Source organism: Perna viridis, chromosome 13 (assembly GCF_037379345.1).
Source record: "Perna viridis isolate PV_CMFRI_1.1 ecotype Kerala chromosome 13, ASM3737934v1, whole genome shotgun sequence".
In the NCBI taxonomy this organism is placed as follows: Eukaryota; Metazoa; Mollusca; class Bivalvia; order Mytilida; family Mytilidae; genus Perna; species Perna viridis.
The window spans coordinates 30,785,271-30,806,196 of record NC_142457.1 but is presented as its reverse complement, the minus strand read 5'-3'; the positions used below and the strand labels follow the sequence as shown (position 1 = coordinate 30,806,196).

Below are 20,926 nucleotides of genomic sequence, written 5' to 3'. Positions count from 1 at the left end.
TCAGTTTGGTCTTTTTCCTAAAGTATATTCAAAACATCTAGAAAACAACTGAAAAGTTATTTAAATTTATGCTGAAGCATCTGTGATATAGATATTTTTTTTGACTGATTATAAAAGGAAAAAGTGCAGGAAAATGTCCCCACCATTTCTCCATAGTGCATTCAACTAAATTTGACCTATCAATATCTTAAAAAAGCAGATTTTAAAAACACTTTGATGGTTATTTCTGGAAGTTATCAGGTATAAATACTAGGTTAATGCAATAAAATTTCTGGGTTTTTTCCTTCATGTGCCACAATTTATACACATTATCCTGATTCTTAGACAGTGAAGTACTTAAAATTTTTAATTTATTGCTTTGAAATAATTTTTATTCTTGTGTTTTCTATAGGACCTCCTGGCCCACCTCAAGGACCTCTGAAGGTCAAACCTCTTACCAAGGACAGTGTGACCTTAGACTGGAAACCTCCTGTATCTGATGGTGGCTCTCCAATAACATCATACACCGTTGAAAAGAAAGAGGGAACCAGACACAGTTGGTTCCATGTGACTACCACTCGTGGTACCGCGAATGAATTCACCGTGACTGGATTGACTGAGGGCAGGAACTATGCTTTCAGAGTGTATGCTGAGAATCGTTATGGCAGGAGTAAACCATTAGAGTCGGACCTAACGGTTGCTCCAAAGAAAGTACAGGGTATGTACAATATTGATAATGATCCTGAACTGGGTAAAAGAAAATTGGTAGTGATTGCATCCTTGAGAAACATGTGGGATATCAGAGATAAAGTGACAACTGGTTAGGTTGAACTTTGAATAATGTGTCTGATTTGGGGTTACATGCTTCATTACATAGGGTTAAGTCAAAGTAATACAGAGTAGGGTCTGTTTGATTAATCAAATGTTCCTTATTAATATGCATGAAATGTCAGCCATAGGATGTTAAAAACAAACAGTAAATCAGATCTGATTCTAATGAAAAGGGACCATACACAAAATGATAACGTACTTGAAAAAATCTTAAAAGGAAAATCTTCAATGATTTATCTTATACCCAGTATAAACTTGATGGATGTTGAAAAGAAGGGTTTTTGTTTCAATAATTGCATTATTATGACCTTCAATTTACAGATAGTTCATTGTCATTTTTTAATTTATTTCAAAGGAACTGAACAAACATGTGAAATGCAATTTTCATATTCTCAAGCTAAAAAGTACTTCACAAGATTATACTTCAAATACTTGCATTGAAATTCCATTTTTCAATTTATTAAATAACAAAAAAATAAGTTTCCTTGTTCTCATTTTCAGAATTGCCATCACCCCCAACATCATTGAGGGTGAAGGATGTAACTAAGGACTCTTTGACCTTGACCTGGGAAGCTCCAGATTCAGGTCAGAAAGGACTGACTGGTTACCTGATAGAGAGACGTACACCTGATAGTGAGCACTGGGAGAGAGTATGTAGGGTACCACCACTTGTCAAGAGTCAACACATGAGTGATTTACCGGAGGGAGGAACATTCTATTTCCGTGTCTTTGCTGAGAACTCTACTGGTCAGAGTAGCCCTGCTGAACTAAAGAAACCAGTTGAACTTAAGGGCAGAAAAGGTATACAGTACAAGGTTTTAGGATTTTGTAGTAAAATTGATTTTTTTTTTTAAATTATATGAAAATCATATAATTGAAAATATAGCTTTGTTTCTGGTGATTAGTCTTAAGACCATCAAAATAAAACTGAGTCTTCAGGTTGTTTTGTTTGTTTGTGGTTTTTGGTACAGTGTTTATAAATAACTGTCACCTTTAATGATCTCTAATATTGCAGACAAGCCAGGAGCCCCACCACTTGCACCAGAAATAGAAGCAATTGGTCCTAAATTTGTTGAGTTGTCATGGCAGCCACCAGAACACGATGGAGGTTCACCAATCATTGGTTACATTCTTGAACGCATGGATGTGGCTGGTCGCACATGGATGCCAATCAACAAAGTACCCATCTCTGACACAAAGTTTAAGGTCAACAACCTGTTTGAAGATATACCGTATCGTATCCGTGTCAGAGCAGTGAACGATGAGGGTATCGGGGAACCATCTCCTGAGACTGAACAATTCTACTGTAGAGAACAAAAAGGTAGGAAAAATCATTATAAAAAATTTCCCTATACCCATTGCTTTCAAAGTGGAAGTTATTTAGTGTCAGTCTGTCCCTTAGTCTGTGTGCATCTTTTTTATATCAAGGAACAAAATTAAATGAATTGAATAGACCCAACAAGTCAGAAACAAAACAAAAGTGAGTGTAATGTTTTCTTCTAGCTTCATTCAAGAAGAAACATATCAGTTTGTTAAAAAATTAATAATAAACAAGGATCACAAAAGAAGCAAGTTTGAAATTCTCTGAAGGGGGAAACCCAGATGAGTTACGTGACACTAAGAAGATTTTTATTATTGTGATTTCTAGTGTATGAGAATTTTTTGTAGCTTACTTCAAAATATGATATTTTGATCTATCATCTTGTTATTCTAGTAATGGAAGCACCTAAATTCACTAAAGTGATTGAAGACCTGATTGGTATTGAAGGACAAGAAGCTAAATTTACAGCTGAAGTAACTGGAATGCCAACACCTAGTGTCACATGGTATGTTTAAAGCGATATACTTTATGAGATACTTAAAACGATATTTTTTATTTTTTTTTAGGTAGCCATTTAAAATGTTCATTACATGATGAGTGAAAGTTGAATATAGCAAAATATCAATTAAAAATTTAACATTATAAACAAACAGGCCTCATCAAGTTTGTTATAATTAAGGAGGTAGACCCAAGGTAAGGGACACAACTCTTTCAAATCATTGAAACGTTTGTATTCAGCGTTTTATTTCAATCTCATGTAAGCATCAGAGTATCTGGGATTGATTAAAGCATATCACTGATTGCAAGAGTTATGTCCCTTACCCTAGGTCAAGCAAGTTAATATTTGCATATCTTTTAAACTTTAAATCTGCGAAATTTGCTTAAGACTTCAAGGTCCTAAAAATATTTTTGGAAATATTTCAACATAAAAGTTTTCTAACATCACAAGAGAAAAAAGTTGTAAAATTTGACAGGATAGTGTCAGAGAATGAAAATACAGAATTTTTTTTACATGTGAATTATCAAAATTTAGTATGCATCAAGGTTTTGTCTGTAAGGGACGGAGCTTTACATATAACTTTATTGATAATGCACCATAATGTTGTTATATACCCAATGGTAACATATTATGTGTATCTGTGATAAAAGTTCAAATGAATATATCAGTTCCAACAGAAAGAAATTGAATTATTAATGTTTCGACAGAGAATAGCAGATGCTCCGTCCCTATTTTACATGGAACATTCAATAATCTACATCTATCTGTATCATAATTTGTGATACAAAAATAATTTCTTATTGAAACATCTAAATGTCTCATCTCTTAACAGGTACAGAAATTACCGTGAGATTTTTCCCAGCAGACATTACACCATGAAGAGTGAAAATGGGGTTCACAGTTTGATCATTAAGGACTTAGTAGAAGGTGGAGATTCAACCATTGAATGTGTGGCAAAGAACCGCATGGGATCTGCCAACTCAAAGGCTAAGATGGAAGTCTTAGGTATGGGCTAATTAAAAATGATAAAAATAAAATTCTCTTGTTATTTTTAAGTAGGTTATTTTCATCATTCAGAAATTGAACAGGAATCTATGAAACAAAAATTTTGATTTGAAATCAGAATAAATTTTTGCTGGGTTACAGTTGTGCCAAATCTTTTTATAGAATGGCGAATGTCGGCAGGCAGACTTAACATTACAATCAGTGGATTTTTCTAAAGAAAAGAAAAAAATCTATGGCAAGTTGTTTTCATATTTCAGATATCTTATTAATGAATAAGATACCTGATTATCTAAAATATGGAATTAAACTGAAGACGGCTTGTCATAAAAATCACAGTCAATTATTTCACAGTTCTGATAGATGAAAGTCATGGTATGGATCGGCACAGTTAAATTTCTGAATTTGCTCTTGAGATTTATTATCAATTTTGAATTTTTTTTCTCAGAACAGGGAAAGATTATTTACATGTAAGTGAATTAATTTTATTATATCTTAATCTTTTATATCTTGTGTTACAGTTCCACCAAAGATTGTTGAAGTTCCACCAAGATATCTTGATGGACTCTACATCTGCAAGGGAGACATACTGCAAGTTAGGATTCAGTTCCGTGCCAAACCTGAAGCCAAGGTCACATGGTCTGTCGAGGGTAAAGTTATCGATCGTAAGAAGCGTGTTGATATTAGTGTTACTGCCAGACACACTACCCTGACTATCAATGACTCAGAGAGAACTGACAGTAGAACATACAAGATCAATGTCGAGAACAGGCTTGGAAGTGACTCTCTTAGTATTCCAATCAGGGTCATTGGTGAGTTTTGAAGTCTTTAAAATGTGCAATGCAAAAGTGAATTTGAATTAGTTAGGTTTTAAGTTATGGAAAGGGACTTACTCAAGATATATATTTTAATTTTTGGTTTCTTTCACCAAAAAAAATGGTATTTTCAATGTTACAGTAGACCTTTTGAAATTGCTTTAATTTTATTTTGCTTTTAATTTAAACAGATCGTCCTGGACCACCAGAGGAGAAACCAGTTATTACTGGTACCAACAAATTTGCCATCAAAATGACATGGAAGGAACCAGAAGACAATGGTGGCACCCCCATCACAGGTTATATTGTTGAGAAATGTGACCTACAAACCAAAGCATGGAGACGTGCAACTTCTACGAAGACGCCATTTGCTGCAGTTGATTGTCTTGAAGAGTTCAAGGAGTATAAATTCCGTGTCTTGTCAGAGAATTTGATCGGAATCAGTGAACCAGGACCAGAATCAGATATTGTACTGACTCGGGAACAAGTACCTGATGTTGACTATGATAGCATGTGTAAGTTAAAAAAAAACATAGAAATGGGGTAAAAAAGTTCTAACACCAGTATTAAAGTTTCCATTACTTTTATAACTGGTTTGATCAATTGTTTCTTTCATTTCTATGAACTCAAATCTAAAAAGCCATGACTTAAAAATATTTGGTAATTGTAAGATTATAGACTTTTGAATATCTTTTATAATTTTAGATGATGCCAGCTTCAGAGGTGATAATGTTAATCCTGACAGAATCAAGGGTGATGTCCTCGGAAAATACATCATCTGTGAAGAAATTGGACGGTATGACAATTACATTAAACTTGTTTATTTTTAAAAGTCTTTATTTATTTTCATTATTCATTTCATTTACATTGTAATGTTACAAAAAATGGCTATAAAGATGATAAAGGTTCATTTCGCATATTTTTTTTATTTTTTGAAATTATATCTTATTTTCAGTGGTGCCTTTGGAGTTGTCCATCGTGCTATTGAGAGATCCACCAACAAGAATTGGGCTGCCAAATTTATCCGCTGCAAGCCTCACGAGAAGGAAGCAGTAAGACATGAAATTGACATTATGAATGACCTCCATCATCCAAAACTTCTACAGCTCCATGAAGCATTTGATCAAGCAGGTGAAATGGTCACCATCTTGGAATTGTAAGTTATGCTCATGATGCTGATGTATTGTTATGTAGATGGTCAAAGCATATTTTACAAATACCTTACACATGTTATGTTGCATATTTTTGAATGATAGTAGGAACCTATAAGGTAAGTACAGGGGGAATAACCCATGCAGAAACAGGATGGCAACTTTTTTAGGATGTTTTCATTGTAAAATGAAAAAAATTCACGAGTTAACTTGAACTGTTTAACCATCTTGTCAAGGTTAACTTAGAGTTGACTTAAATTGAATCATATCAGTCTTACTATGTTTTTACTAATTAAACGGTGAAATAATTTTTCTGCAGGTTGAGTGGAGGTGAACTGTTCGATCGTTTAGTCCAAGCGGACTTTGATTTTACTGAAGCTGACTGTATAACCTACATGCGACAGATCTGTGAAGGTGTCAGACACATGCACAGAAGTAACATCCTACATCTTGACCTCAAGGTAAGTGTTACTAAAAATAGAAATAATCCAACTTGACCAATGTTTCTGATAATTGTTATTCTGCAAATATCTTTGAAATACACACATATCTTCTAATATCTGTTTTTAGGCTTTACCTATTTAGAATATTATTTTATAATGAATATTCTTTCCTATATATTTATAGCCAGAGAATGTAATGTTTGTCACTAAAGACAGCAACAACCTGAAGATCATAGACTTTGGACTTGCCCAACGACTCGAAGAAGGCAAAGTTGTCAAAGTTTTGTTCGGAACAGCCGAGTTCTGTGCTCCAGAAATCATCTCATTTGAACCTGTGTCCTTCTCCACGGACATGTGGGCCCTTGGTGTAATGTCATATGTCATGTAAGTGTAGCCAGTGACTATTGTATAATTACATTCCTAAGTAACTATAAGCAATTACTATACAATGGGTAGTTAATGTTAAATTAAGGTTTTTATTACTATTCTTGGAATTTTTTGGGGATATTACATTAAATACAAGATATATGGGAGGAAAATCATTACCCAGATGTTTTCAAACCATACTTTTTGTTTCATAAAGGCTTTCATACACAGAATTTCATTTGATAGATATTTTATATGGTACTAATTTGTATATAATAACTACCTATGCTAGCTCTCTGAAATTTTATGTTTGGAACTTGAAAAATGTGCCATTTCTTTCTTAGAAATTTTATTAAAAATGCAGGAATTTAATCTTGGACTTATTATCAAACTCAACCAAATGGTTGCATTCAACTTGTAAATATTTTATTTCAATCTGCGTGGATACTCACCATTTTTTTTTATTTCAGTCTGAGTGGATACTCACCATTTGCTGGTGAGAATGACTTAGATACCTTTGCCAACATCACACAAGGTGATTATGACTTTGAGGATGAGGTTTGGGAAAACATATCCGAGGATGCCAAGGACTTCATCAAGAAACTTATGGTGAAGGAGAAGGGGAGCCGAATGACCATTGATGAAGCTCTTGCTCACCCATGGCTCAATGTAAGATTTGTCTGTTTTCTGTTTTGTTTTCTTCTTTCTGATTTTGTCCTTTTTTGTTGTGACTAATGTGTTTACTCTTCTGATGAAATTCCTGATTTTGTCTGTAAAGTTCAGTTCATTCAAGTACATGTATCGAATAAATTCTTATAAATAAAATACAAAATATTGTTTAATGACCTTTGGAATTTAAGATTGAGATATAATTTTATCTGGATATAAATAAAAAAAACATTGGTATCAGCAATTTTAAGTATGAGGTTAAAGGATGCTACACATTTTTTTTTTTGGGAGGTGAGGGGGGGTCTGTTTGAAAATAAAACAGGAATTTCATACTTTTCCCTGTGTGCTTTTGCTTTTAATTTTCATTTCATCTCATTTTTCCTTCATTTGCTAAGAATCTTTTGCAGTTATTTCTTCCTGATATTTTACTGAAAAAAATCTTTTCTCTTTTTTTCTAAATTCTTTTTTGTCTTACATTTTTGTTATATTCCCAGCATTTAGCCTTATTTAAATTTACTGATTCTACATTTTTATTTCTTTTGAGTGACTCCATTGGCTAAGAGTTGCGGTTTGTCATGTATTTTTTTTTCTATATTGTAGAGCTATCAATGAAAATGAACAAAGAATTAAAAAAATATTAATTTTCTTCTGGTAAAAATTTATTATAATTGTGATCAATGTTTATATGTTAAATCAGAGTTGTTTCCCTTTAAGGAAAGCATCATATCATGGCTTTATGTATGTGTAGTTAATTAGTTCTCAATGATAATTCCATACATGGTAGATTAAGCTAGATTTATGCAATAATTTGTGCATAATGCTGCTTTTTTAGCCCAGAGAACCAAACGATGATACCAAGACTTTGCCAAGAGTAAGTACGCCATCTTTGCGCTTAATCATATTTTACAACTTATCTGTGTTAATTAAACATAGATTTCCAAAGCATATAATTTAGAGTTAGCCTATACAACTTATAAAAAATTAAGTGGCCATCATTTTGATGAAATCTCAGTGACAAGGTTACTGCATTTTGGTATTTTTGCTATCCACATCCATCCTATATATTTGAAAAAAAAAAAAAAAACTAAAATTACAAAAAAATTGATATTCAAATTCAACATTATCATTCATCGATAATCCATGCTTAATAATGACAGATTGTATTCTTTTTTTATATGGAACATCACTTTTAATCACGTTTAAAGCTTTTTTATTTTTTATGTATCATTTCATTCAACAACCAATATATATATATATATACATATACACATATCATGCCATTGTTATAATTTTTGCATGGAATGTGACAAACTGTGAGTTATATATTTGTTGATAGAATTTTTATCAATGCAAATACATAAATTTAATTGAACTATGTGTAAAAGATAATGGCTCACTTCAGTAATAAATTAACTACATTTTGTATTGATATAATTTAATATCAATTTTTTTTCTAAATTTTGTGCCAATTACATTTTTTATTTGAAACTTTAAAAGCCATCAAAATGACAGCCTATGTCTAAAACATAGCTTTGATTTCAGCAAATTCCAATTCCGTTTTGCCACATTCTTTAATTCATATTTTTTTTTCCATTATTTAAATAAGGGAGCAGCCGAGAAGAAACTTACTGGCAAAAAATTATCTAAACTCCATCACAAGGACTATCGTGACAAACACAGACATAAAGAAGATGACCTTGATCTTCTACCTATCGGTAAAATCTCAAGAGACAGCGCCATCTTTAGGAAAGAAGGTGATGATGGTGTGTTTGGCAGAAGTCTTGTACTCGGTAAGTTATCGCTCTTTAATGCGTTTATTCTTATTTTCATTATATTCCCATTTTCAGGGTTTCTCATAGATGGATCATCTCCTCCCTAATTATCTCCCCTAGAAAGGATTATTTAGATTTAACGTTTGTCTTAGTCCTTTCCTTTATCAATTGTTCTTACACGAGTTCAAAATAAATACTAGGAAATCTTCAACAAGGTTTTGAAATTTACATTTTTTCTTAGTGAAGTACAGGAAAAGTTGGCAGAGATGCAAAATTTTCTTGTTCTTCATTTATGCACCAAGTGAAATCCAAAAGACATTAAGATTTACAGGTCATCTATCTATAACTCTGGAAATCAGTGATATGTTTGTATCATTTTCAATTTCACCAAAGCCATTCAAACTTTCCTTTAAGGCAGAATGAAATTAGTCTAAGTTACTTTGATGCTTACATGAGATTGATGTAAAATGGCAAATACAAACATGCCAATGATTTGTAAGAGTTATATCCCTTACCCTAGGTCTACCTCGTTAATGAAACATCATATGTTGTGCAGGGTAATATGTAACGTGTTGTCAATGAAATACCAGTTGAAGATCAGGTAATGTAGAGTGCACATGACCTTACATAGGTACTATGAACTCCAAAACAGCCATTTACTGAAAAAAAAGTAAAATTTTTCTCTGTTTCACCTTTTTTCTACAACTTTAACACCAATCATTACAGAAATGCCACCACATGCCCCAGTTGTTCAAGAACCACTGGAAGACGTTGCAGGTTTTGAAGGTGCTCGTACTGAGCTGACCTGTAAGATCAGTGGCAAGCCATCACCAAAGATCACATGGTATTGTAATGGTGAGGAAATCACAGAGGATAAGAAATATCACATGTTGTACAAAGACAATTATGCCTCATTGTTGATAAATGATCTTGAAGTTGAGGATGCTGGAAAATATCGGTGCAAGGCTGTTAATGAATTTGGTGATGTGTCAACAACTGGAAAGCTTACTGTTGATGGTAAGTCTTTACTATTGTTGTTCCATACAGTGAAGCAATATAGGGACATGGTCAAGTCTTTGCTATTATTGTCCCAATGCTGAAAAAAGCAACTGAGGGATGTCATTCAATCAGTCCATCTCTATTATTTGCTTAAATGTTTTGTTTCCTTGCCGCCATTAATGATCTTAGAATAGCTAAAAAAAGTGGTTAGATATGTGAGGTCCATTTCTGTTTGTCCGTTTTACAAAAATAGATACAAATTAAAAAAGAGGGAACTGTATTTCCATATCCTTATTGATAATGTTTGCTTTTCTTATTATAGAGAGGAAACACAGGAGAAGGAGAAAGAAACTTGCTGATGAAGCTATGGCTAAATTACAGTAAGTGTATATTCCATTAAGGACAAATTGTCATAAATTATATGAATAAGTTAATGACCAACAAAAGAGTAATCAAGGAAACTAACAACAAAAGAGTAATCAAGGAAACTAACAACAAAAGAGTAATCAAGAAAACTAACAACAAAAGAGTAATCAAGGGCACCAACAACAAAAGAGTAAACAAGGGAACCAACAACAAAAGAGTAATCAGGGGAACCAACCACAAAAGAGTAATCAAGGGAGCCAACAACAAAAGAGTAATCAGGGGAACCAACAACAAAAGAGTAATCAAGGGAACCAACAACAAAAGAGTAATCAAGGGAACCAACAACAATAGAATAATCAAGGGAACCAAGATTCGAGCAGAAGTAAAAAAAATATAATCTAAGGATAAAGATAGACAGGGAAAGCAGACACACACAACAAGGAACATGATATAATCAAAATGATATGAACAAATAAACATAAGTAAATGAGCAATCAGACTCAACAGAAAACTGGGAGCATGGACCAGGTGCACCGGTTGGATAAGTGTCCAATAAGAGACAATATTTTCTCAGATTAACACTGACAGGGTTGATGTATCGTTAAGTTATTATTTTTTTTTTTTTGTGAATTCCTGAATTTATGGATTTCATTAGACCATTCCTTTCTAAAATTGAAATTTGACATTTCCTGGGTAAAGTGAATTCATTGTTTGACCAAAAAACACAGAAATTGGTAACCAGTTTTTCAATTTCTTTCTCTTGTTCATAAATGATGAAAAATTATGTTTTAACTCTTTTTTAAATCCTTTTACATCTTGTATTATACTTGTTCACTTATTTTCAGGCATGCTAAACATGACTATGACACAGCTATGTTGGATAGCAATGTACCTCCAGCATTCACATTACCCCTGATTGACCAAGTCAAACGTGTTGGTGAAACACTGGAACTGACTGTCACAGGTAAGACACAGTTCTTCAGAGTCTACCTCCTTTCTGTTGGTGAAACACTGAAACTGACTGTCACAGTTAAGACACAGCACTTTACAGTGAGTGACAGTTGACCAACATTTTGAATTCTAAATTGTATGATTCAGATTGAAATTGTTATAAATGGATAGGCTAATAATTTAAAAGGTGTCTGCTAACATTGTCATTCCCATTTATGATAGTAAAAACTTCAAAACTCTCAAATGAAATACTTGTAGATACTGTTAGTTAAAGTATGTTTCAATTTTTAGTAACATGTCGCCCAGAACCAGAAGTCACATGGTACCACAATGGTAAGGTCATCAAATCATCAGAAAGGTATGACCTTGAGCACATGAAGGGTGTATACCGCCTCATTATCCATGAGGTGGCACCACAAGACGCCGGACAATGGCAGTGTGAGGCTGTCAACCCCTACGGCAGTACCATGTGCTCATGTGATGTGAAGGTTGTAGGTAAGTGAGCAGATGTCACTGAAAATTCAGGTTTAACATTTTTAGGCAATCACTTAAATGAATGTTTTGCTAACATATTTTTAAGAAAAGAAAACTGTAATGTTTTGATTTAATAATATAGGGCTATTACATTTATATTGACAATTATTGTCCCAAATAGATATTATATTCCACAAGCTTAAGACATTGATCATTTATCTTGTTTAGAAACCATCCCAGAAGGTGCAGTACCACCAAAATTCATCAAAGGACTGGAAGACACTACAATTGTAGAGGGCAGCTCTGTCAGGTTAGAGGTCAAGGTCAAAGGATTCCCTGAACCAGAAATCGAATGGTACAAGGAAAGAAGACCTTTGTACTCTGGCAGACATTTCAAGGTCACTACTGAAGGTGACCTCCATGTTTTGACCATTAATGACACTTACCACCAAGATAGTGGAAGATACATGTGTAGAGCTGTCAATGTTGTTGGAGCTACCACCACTGAAGCCATCCTCAGAGTTCAAGGTGAAAACTTTAGTTACTCCCTTGTCTTAAAAAACTTCAGGATCACAGATCTTGAATATGGTGCATTTTTTGCAAGTTTCAGTTAATGATTTCACTGATAGTCACTGCTCAATTATCTGTCCTTTAATTCAAGTATTTGTAGAAAAGTTTTAATTTAATATTTTTTCTCTTTCACAAATGACAAAATTAGAAGGAAATTACTCATTTACTCATTTCTATATTATAGTTGCATCTAAGGAGGATGAGACAGACTCATTCCCCTTACCAGCAACATTCCAGCCAATCAGACCTACCATAGCTGATACCACTGAAGCACCAGTGAGAAGATTCAAAATTGAGACTGAACCTAATTTTACTGCCAAACTCAGAGACAAGACTATACCAGTTGGAAAGAGTATGACCTTTACCTGTACTGTGACTGGAATACCAAATCCAAAGATCACATGGTACAGAGATGGGCGTGATGTTACAAAGGAATCACGTTACATTGTCAGAGTAGGTGTTTTTTCTGTATTCTTTATCAAGTCTGTTTGAAACTGTCGAAGGGAGCTTAAAATTTAAAAATAATAGATTGGAAGTTAAGGATCTGATATACTCTGCCCCCTCTAAATTTTACTTTCAAGTGCCAACATTGAAGTAGCAAGTAATTCACAGTAAATAGAAGTGTGAAATTAAATGATATTCATCTTCTTTTGTTACAGAACAAGTATGGTCTGTTGTCTTTGGAGATACCAGACGTTACCGAACGTGACATGGGAACATTCACCTGTAAGGCTGTCAATAGTGAAGGGGAGGCTACTTGCTCAGCAACACTTGAAGTTGTTGGTATGTATGTTAACTATAAACCAGAAAATATTCCTGGCAGTTATTTTTTCACTATATAAGTGGCAAGTTCTGTAAGAAGAAAAAATAGTAAATATTTTCATAAAAGTAGGTTTTGATGTCATGTGAATGATGATTGCAATTTTAACACTGCAAATTTTGAATGGTGCAGAAAACTTTGATAAAAATCCCTCGCAGAAATTTTTTTTCAGTTTACAGTATACTAATGGACATGAAATTAAGTAAGATTTTTTTTTAGGTTTTTCTGCCATTTCAGAATTTACATTTTTTTTATTTAGGCCTAAATGCATTGAGAATCTTGTAATCATTTTATAAACTCATTACAGCTGCTGAGAAGGAACTTGCTATAGAACCAGCCAGCAAGCGACCTGAATTTGTCGAGCCATTACATGACATTATTGTAATGGCTGGAGATGAAGTCACCTTCAGCTGTAAAGCTGTTGGCAAACCTATGCCTTCCTTCAGATGGTACGTTTTAAAAAGGCTTTTAAAGGGCTGGTAAAATAAATGTATTTCATAATAAAAGATCAAAACTATTGTAGTCATTGAAAATTGCTATTTTAATATTATTTATCAAAATGAGATTTTGATTTTTGTGAAAGAAAAAAAATTCACATAATAATGAAAAGCTTTTTTCTATTATGATGGAAACCTACATATTTTTATTTTAAGTGACAAATATCTAGCAAAGGCAATATTTATACTAGCATTCAATCCTTTAATGAAAATCCCTTAAGAATTTATTATTATCAGTTAAATGGCTTTTAATGGAAAAACTCTAGTTTTCAATTCAAATGTAAAGAATGAAAAAAAAAAAAATTTTTTTTGAAAATTTAACTTTTAATTTTTTTAATTACAGGCAAAAAGATGGAACTACAATCCTTGACTCCAGACGTATGTACATTGGTTCAGACAGTGATGGTGGGGCTGAGTTAGTCATCCGTAGTCCACGAGTCAGTGACTCAGGACTCTATACCTGTATAGCTCAAAACTCAATGGGACACACCAGGTGCTCTGCAAGCCTTAGGGTCAAAGGTCAGTATAAATTCATCCTTACTGAAAATGATTTTTAATTTCTGTCTCTCTCTTTCAAATTTAAGTATAAACTATCCAAATGCAGCTTTACCAGTCATGTTTTAAGATCTTTTTTAATAATGGTAAATTTTTAACAGAGATAATGTTGATGTTTTCAATTTTCATGGCATCTTTTCAGCTCGATCCAAGTCAAAATCACCACCATCAACACCAACTTTCTCAGAAGAGGAGGAATTCTCCATGGCAACCAGACTGGAACGTAGTTATGACAGGAAGAAACCAGTAGATATCCCTGGAGGTCGCCCACCTCATTTCACCTTGACCCTTCCAAAGGTCATTGAACTTGATGAGAGTGATAAGCTACATCTTGAATGTTCTGTAGAAGGATATCCTAAACCATACTGTGAGTATACTAAAAAATGCTTTTAATTAAAAAAAAATCTTTCAATTTATTTTTTTTTTGAAGGAGCTTGTTTTTATCACTGGCAGAAGTAGAAGTTTCACTATTAGGGAATATGTACACCAATAATGTTCAGAAATTTTGGTTTAAAAATCTTGTTTTTTTGGAGACCTTTGACCTTAAAGGATCATTGTGTCTTTGAAATCACTAATATGACTTTGATAGGATTGTATATCATACAGTTTCTATAAACTGATTTTCATTATTGAATTTTTAGTAACTTGGCACAAAGGAGTTAGGGACCTGAAATATGATTACAGACACAAAGCCTTGTCCTTCCAAGGCAACCACACCCTTGAACTTCAGGAGGTGATGAGCTCCGATTCAGGAGAGTATACTGCCCGTGCATCTAATGCTCTAGGTGTTTCTGAGGCAAAATGTGTTGTCAAGGTCAACAGGAAGTCCAAATACACCAGGTATGTATAGGTTAAAGGTCAAACATTGAAGAATAACATCAGAAGATAAATATTCATCATATGTATGTAATGTAATGCATATTCACAATCTTTGTAATTAAAGAATAAGGCACACTTATGGGTATTTTTTGTCCTATACTGGTCTGAATTTGTAAACATGGTTGTTTAGTGTAAACAGGCTGAATTTGTGTTGAAGATAATCTATGCTTATTATGTTGGGGTTTGTTAGAATGCATTATTTTTTTTTTTAAATTGTGATGCCTGTGCAATATAAACTCACAAAATCTTTAAACTTCAATTTTCACTGAAATAAGAAGGGCTAATTTTACCAACAAACATATCTTATCATTTTTCACTTGAATTTTACCAAATAATTGGTCAGATTTATGTGCTTGTATATGGTTTTCCAATGAATATGAAAAAAATAATGACCTTTTATGAAATAAAATTTAGCCTGTCAGCTCCTTGAGGACTTTATAATTTCTGTATGCTCAAAAATATTTATTGTTATTTGTAGAGAGGAAGTACCAACAGATGAAGCACTCAAAGCAGCAGGTGAGTTATCTCCCCATATTTTATGGGTTTAAAAAACAATTATCTCCCCTTCTTGTGTGATCCAGGCCAACTGAAAGTAATTTATTGATTCTTGGGCTCTCTTTACTCCTTAAAAGGTTGTATATGGCTTATTTTCATTGCCACATGGAAATTTTTGCAATAGAAAAGTGGCTAAAATGCCTCCTCCCATTTTTTCATCATTGATTCAAAGAAAAATAGTCCAAGAGTCAAGAAATTAACTTTGAATGGCCTAATATTATTTCTTTTGATTTCTCACCCAGTTTGTTTTATCTCATATAATTTTTATCTACTTATTTCATTCAACCATTTTATGTCCTTTTGTATTTTATATTTTTGAGTCAGCAAACTAACAGTGACATTTTTCTTTGTTCCTATTACAAATTTCATTTCTTTCATTGAACTAACATTTCTTATCTTGTTTGTATTACTTATCTTGTCTTAATACAATTCTGTTTCAGGAGATTTCCATGAAAACCAAGGCTATGGTACACATTTTCTTCAACTTGCATGCTTGTAGAAAAATATCCTGTAATTGTAAATAAAGGGCAAATAGTAACTGTAGCTACTACTGAAAGGGCACTATTCTCTTCACAAGTATTGCATGTAAAACATTACCAGTGGTGGATCCAGACAGGGGTACAGAAGGTGGGAACCCCCCCCCCTTTTTATTGAAAAATTTGTCATTTTCATTTGTTAAATTGGCAAAAACTGTGAAATGATATCCTAGCACCCCCCTTTTCCAAGAAACCTTGGATGGCAACCCCCTCTTTTCAAAGTGTCTGGATCTAGCCCTGATTACCAACTTTAATAAAGTAAACACTCTAGAATAATAGCTTAAATCAAAATAACGGGATAGCTAGGATGTATTCACATAGGTAGCTTATAAAATTAACTTCACTTGTTCTTTTTATGTAGTACTTGTAACATTGAAACCAATGTTTTGCAGCCATTTTTTTCTTCGTTCTTTGTTTAATCAGAAAAAGTTAAGAAGATCAAATGTTAAATTATTTAAATCTTTTTTAATACAAATATTTACTCCATCTTTCTCTTCATATTTTCTTTAAGGGGTAACTAAGTATAAATTGACTATTTTTGATATTGCAGGAATTTCATTCTTGTATTTTTGTTGCTCTACCTAGCTGACTCTTTGCTATGTTTTATTGTTCAGGAAGAAAATACAACAGACAAGTTTTAAACTCTGCTTTAGTAAAATTATTGATGTAAATTTTCTTTAATGGATAACTAAATATAAACTTGTAAGAAAGTTCAGGGATAAAAACCTAAGACAAAAACCATTTGAGCTAACATGACTATTTTCTCTTATTCCAGCTCCATTCTTCATCAAGCATTTGCCAGCCTCCATGGACGTAATGGAAGGAATGAATGTCCAGTACGACTGCTATGTCGAAGGGGACATAACTCTCATAAAAACAAAACAATCACAAATGACAAAAGTTACACAAAAATTCCAATCTCATGACTTTGAGGGAAAATACAAAGGAATTCCTTCAATGGATATTCCTATGATGTCAATCCCACCAATGATGGGTGGGGCAGCAGCTCCCCCACAGAGAAGTAAAAAGGAGGCAAAAAAATCCCCAAGATTTGTTGAAGGACTTGAGGACATTACCTGTAGAACAGGAAGTATAGCAACATTGTCTGTAGTGATTGAGGCACAACCTGAGGCTCATATTCAATGGTTCAAGGATGGCAAAAGATTGATTAATTCTGGTAAGATTTCTTAAAGAGATCTTTGGCTGAATTGTACATGTGAAAATCTGGTTATGGTATGGTGAATGTTGGGCTAGTGGGTGGGTGGGCTACAGGTAGGCCGGGAAATTATTTTCATGACACTTTTCCCATCAACTACTAATTGTAGCCTCCTGATATTAGGTATCCAACATCAGGTACTAGTCCCATATCATGGGATCTGATTTCAGGCCTGTCAGGCATCTACTTCCATTTTAACAAAATTCAGCCATTTATGTCTCACCTATTTTTATTGGATTAAATTGGAAAAGAAGTGTTAAGGTAATAACTGTTGCAAAATAAGGATAATTGAAAAAAAAATCCTTAAAAATGGTACCTAGTTATGTACATTGCAATTTTTTTCTGTAAGGTTTATTTCATGGGAAGATGGATATTCGAATTTGATTTGATTCAAAATTGTCAAATATCTTTCATAAGAATGCACTTTGAAATTGTGAACTTTTTATCTCAGAGAACTTTAAATTATACAATGATGTTTTTACTGAATGTCATGGCTTTTTTAATAGTTTCTAATTGTAAATTTTCCATTCTAGACCATGTAGAAATCTTCTATGAAGATGGAGAGTACGTTCTTGAGATCTACGACACTGAGCCATCAGACAAAGGAACATACAAGTGTGTTGCCAGCAATGAGGTTGGCTCAGCAGAGACTCAGTGTAAACTTACACTCAGAGGTAACCATGGAAACTAATCAACAAGGAAGTAGAGCCAAGAATTACCTGAATTGGCCCTGATAAATTAGAAATACAAAAATTTCAAATAATATCTTTGTGATTAATTTTTAATACATGATTTTTGAAACATGTCTCCTTCAATTATAAAGCAACTTATTACTATCAAATGACTGAAAAATAGTATGATTGCATGATATTTGAACATTTTCAATTTCAGGGCCAATTCAGGGGTTTTCTGGCTCATTTCCTTTTTATTTCATATTTATTTACTTTTTTCAACATTTACATTTATATTGTTTAGAATATTTAACCATATTATTAATATTAAATATTATATTTATAACATCACTTTTAGCATGAATAGACTTCATTTTGCACATGAATATTCATAAGTATTTTTAGAATATTTTTTAAATTTTAATTAAAACACAAATAATTGCATGGAGCAGTAACACTTACAAATTAATATTTAACTAATTCTTATGTAGACACCAAAACACATTTTTAAAATTATATTTAGTCAAAATAATGCATGATGTAGATAATTTTATTTTTATTTTAGCACCAGAAGATGTAGATGACGATGATTTATCTTATGGTAGGCTACATTAAGATAAAGTTTGTTTAAGGTCAAGAGTCAAAGTTTAATGTTGAACTACATAAAAGGGGAAAAATATACATATCTATGGATTAAATTTGGAAACTATTGCACTGCTTTATTGCAATACTTTTATCATTGCAAAAAAATGCAAGAGTAAAAATCCCAATAAATAAAAAAATCATATTTTGAAAAATGCATTTTTCTGGAAATATTGCAGAAGATAAAATTGCAATAATAATTAGCACAATAGTGTCTTAGTGTAAAGCGTAAGACTTATTTTTGTGAAAGTGTGCCTTACTTGTAGAATTTTAATATACTTTGTTGATTACTAGTAAATATAGATTATTTCTAGAGCTCTTTTTGATATATTTGATGAATTCACATTGGTTTTACTCAGTTATGTTTTAGTTTATACATATTCCATAATCTGATTTGATGGCAAATGTTTCGTTTGTAAACATATATACATGTATTTAGAAAGGTTTTTTATCAGGTGTATTTTGAATTTCAGAAAAATCGGAACTTGTGTCCCTCTCTACAGATAAACCAGGCAAACAAAAGTAAGTTTAATGCGTTGATTCTGTGCGCTCTTTTCCTGTTTTCTTGGAAAGTTTTGTAAATTACATCCACTAGTTATGGCAAAAAATACCAATAATAGTTTGGAACCCTCCCTTTCTAAAATCTGCACACTTTCTGAAATACCATATTTGGCAATTTTGCCAGTATCCCAAAATTTTGGCGATTCAAATTTTGGCGGATGCTTTGTTTTGCTCTAGGTACCTAAGCCCAGAGTAAATATTTCGTGGAATTCATTTGGGTGTTTTAAGACAGACTGCTTAAATACGCCTAAATTTGCACCCCCACTAATTTCACACTATACAGTACATTTGCAATTTTGGTTTTCCACTTCTTTTGTTATGACAAAAAGCTTTGTTTATACTTGCGCTAGTCTTTAGTTTACTATCTGAAACAGTTAAACAGTTTTACTCATCATTTAAAATGATCTTTTCTGAAAAAAAATTTCTAAGTTTCTACATATTTACATTATGTTTGCTAATCTGGTATTAATGCTTTATAGGAAATTTCCACCCGTGTATATAGATGTTTACTTATGTAAACATGATATGTATAATTCTAGGAAATTCCCACCTAAGTTTGTGGTTGAGTTAGAATCAGTTGTAGAAGTGTACCCTACGGATGATATACAGTTTGTCTGTGTCATTGATGACAGCCTCGAGAAAGTATGGTGGGAAAAAGACGGAAAAGAGGTGAGAATTATTTTGTATGTTTAAGATCTGATATCAAACTATAGAAATAAATTGAAATATTGCTCATGGAAAAGATCTTTTTTAGTTGTTGCAATATACACTAATTGTGCTGAAGTAAATTCAAGTTATTTATCTTGTTCATTGAATTGGTAAGGGTCATTTTCATTTTTAGTAAATATGGATAGGAGATCCCGAAAGTAAGTATTACTCACCCTATACTGCTAAAAAGGGTATTCTTTTTGTGAGCTTACTCACAGTATTTTTTGTTTCCAACTAAACTTAACTTTTTTCAGCTCCCCAAATCTGACAAATCTGAAGTCAGACAAGAATCAAATGGTACACAAAAACTTGAACTGAGAAACATTGACCCTAAAGATGCTGGACTTTACACATGTAAGGCTAAAACTAAGGCTGGAGACATTCATAGAACTGATGCCAAACTCGTCGTTAAAGGTCAGTCATTTGGTCATTTTATTACATCAACAATGTATTTTAATCAGAAAGCCTTGAAGATTGTTTTCCAAATATTTAAAAATGGTTGAATTTTATATAAATGCAAGTTTTTGTATTGTTTTCAACTTATTTTAACACATGAAAAATAGTCACAGAATAAAGCCATTTTTAATGTTTTAATTAGCCATGAATCCTATAATACACGAAGATATTTCACCCGGTCTCTCTACTTTGATAAATTTATTAACAGCTCTAAACCTATCTTTTCAGACAAATCAATGGAAGCCACTCCAAGCAGGTAAATATCAATAGGGGTAGTATCTTTTTTGGGAAATGTTGAGAAACAGAATTTCGAAATAAAACAAAACTACCTGGTATACTTAAAAAACAATTCTTAAGTAAAAAAGTTTAAAAATTTTCCTAATTAGATCTAATTCTGTTTTACAAAGAGTTGATAGATATAATTTATTTTTTAGCGACTCCTCTCAGCCAAAGTTTACCAAAAAACTTGCAGACATCTTCTGTAAAGATGGAGACAATGTGACCTTGGAATGTGAAGTTCAAGGTCAGCCACGCCCACAGATCACATGGTATAGAGAAGGAAAGGAGATTCTGGATAGCCAGGTATATAAATATCATAGGCAGATCTTAAAGGGGGAGGTGG

At 32.8% G+C, this 20,926-nt stretch overlaps 1 protein-coding gene across 5 annotated transcripts in view; it reads left to right on the top strand.

The window, feature by feature from the left end:
• The window catches only part of LOC148600311 (uncharacterized), a 322,920-nt gene that overhangs the window by 282,627 nt on the left and 19,367 nt on the right, over positions 1–20,926 (top strand). For all 5 annotated transcript variants that reach the window (XM_088557824.1, XM_088557823.1, XM_088557826.1 and 2 more), the window contains 35 exons: positions 392–697; positions 1,312–1,611; positions 1,826–2,131; positions 2,525–2,636; positions 3,463–3,635; positions 4,154–4,444; positions 4,639–4,962; positions 5,153–5,243; positions 5,403–5,603; positions 5,918–6,059; positions 6,226–6,425; positions 6,878–7,076; positions 7,909–7,947; positions 8,683–8,866; positions 9,575–9,865; positions 10,170–10,227; positions 11,059–11,177; positions 11,456–11,659; positions 11,867–12,166; positions 12,393–12,661; positions 12,868–12,991; positions 13,336–13,477; positions 13,869–14,044; positions 14,223–14,447; positions 14,722–14,920; positions 15,438–15,475; positions 15,955–15,981; positions 16,826–17,227; positions 17,800–17,940; positions 18,503–18,538; positions 19,053–19,101; positions 19,680–19,809; positions 20,103–20,262; positions 20,533–20,560; positions 20,739–20,886. In XM_088557824.1, the coding sequence (XP_088413950.1) occupies positions 392–697; positions 1,312–1,611; positions 1,826–2,131; positions 2,525–2,636; positions 3,463–3,635; positions 4,154–4,444; positions 4,639–4,962; positions 5,153–5,243; positions 5,403–5,603; positions 5,918–6,059; positions 6,226–6,425; positions 6,878–7,076; positions 7,909–7,947; positions 8,683–8,866; positions 9,575–9,865; positions 10,170–10,227; positions 11,059–11,177; positions 11,456–11,659; positions 11,867–12,166; positions 12,393–12,661; positions 12,868–12,991; positions 13,336–13,477; positions 13,869–14,044; positions 14,223–14,447; positions 14,722–14,920; positions 15,438–15,475; positions 15,955–15,981; positions 16,826–17,227; positions 17,800–17,940; positions 18,503–18,538; positions 19,053–19,101; positions 19,680–19,809; positions 20,103–20,262; positions 20,533–20,560; positions 20,739–20,886 (6,134 nt within the window). The remainder of the gene's footprint in view (positions 1–391; positions 698–1,311; positions 1,612–1,825; positions 2,132–2,524; positions 2,637–3,462; positions 3,636–4,153; positions 4,445–4,638; positions 4,963–5,152; positions 5,244–5,402; positions 5,604–5,917; positions 6,060–6,225; positions 6,426–6,877; positions 7,077–7,908; positions 7,948–8,682; positions 8,867–9,574; positions 9,866–10,169; positions 10,228–11,058; positions 11,178–11,455; positions 11,660–11,866; positions 12,167–12,392; positions 12,662–12,867; positions 12,992–13,335; positions 13,478–13,868; positions 14,045–14,222; positions 14,448–14,721; positions 14,921–15,437; positions 15,476–15,954; positions 15,982–16,825; positions 17,228–17,799; positions 17,941–18,502; positions 18,539–19,052; positions 19,102–19,679; positions 19,810–20,102; positions 20,263–20,532; positions 20,561–20,738; positions 20,887–20,926) is intronic.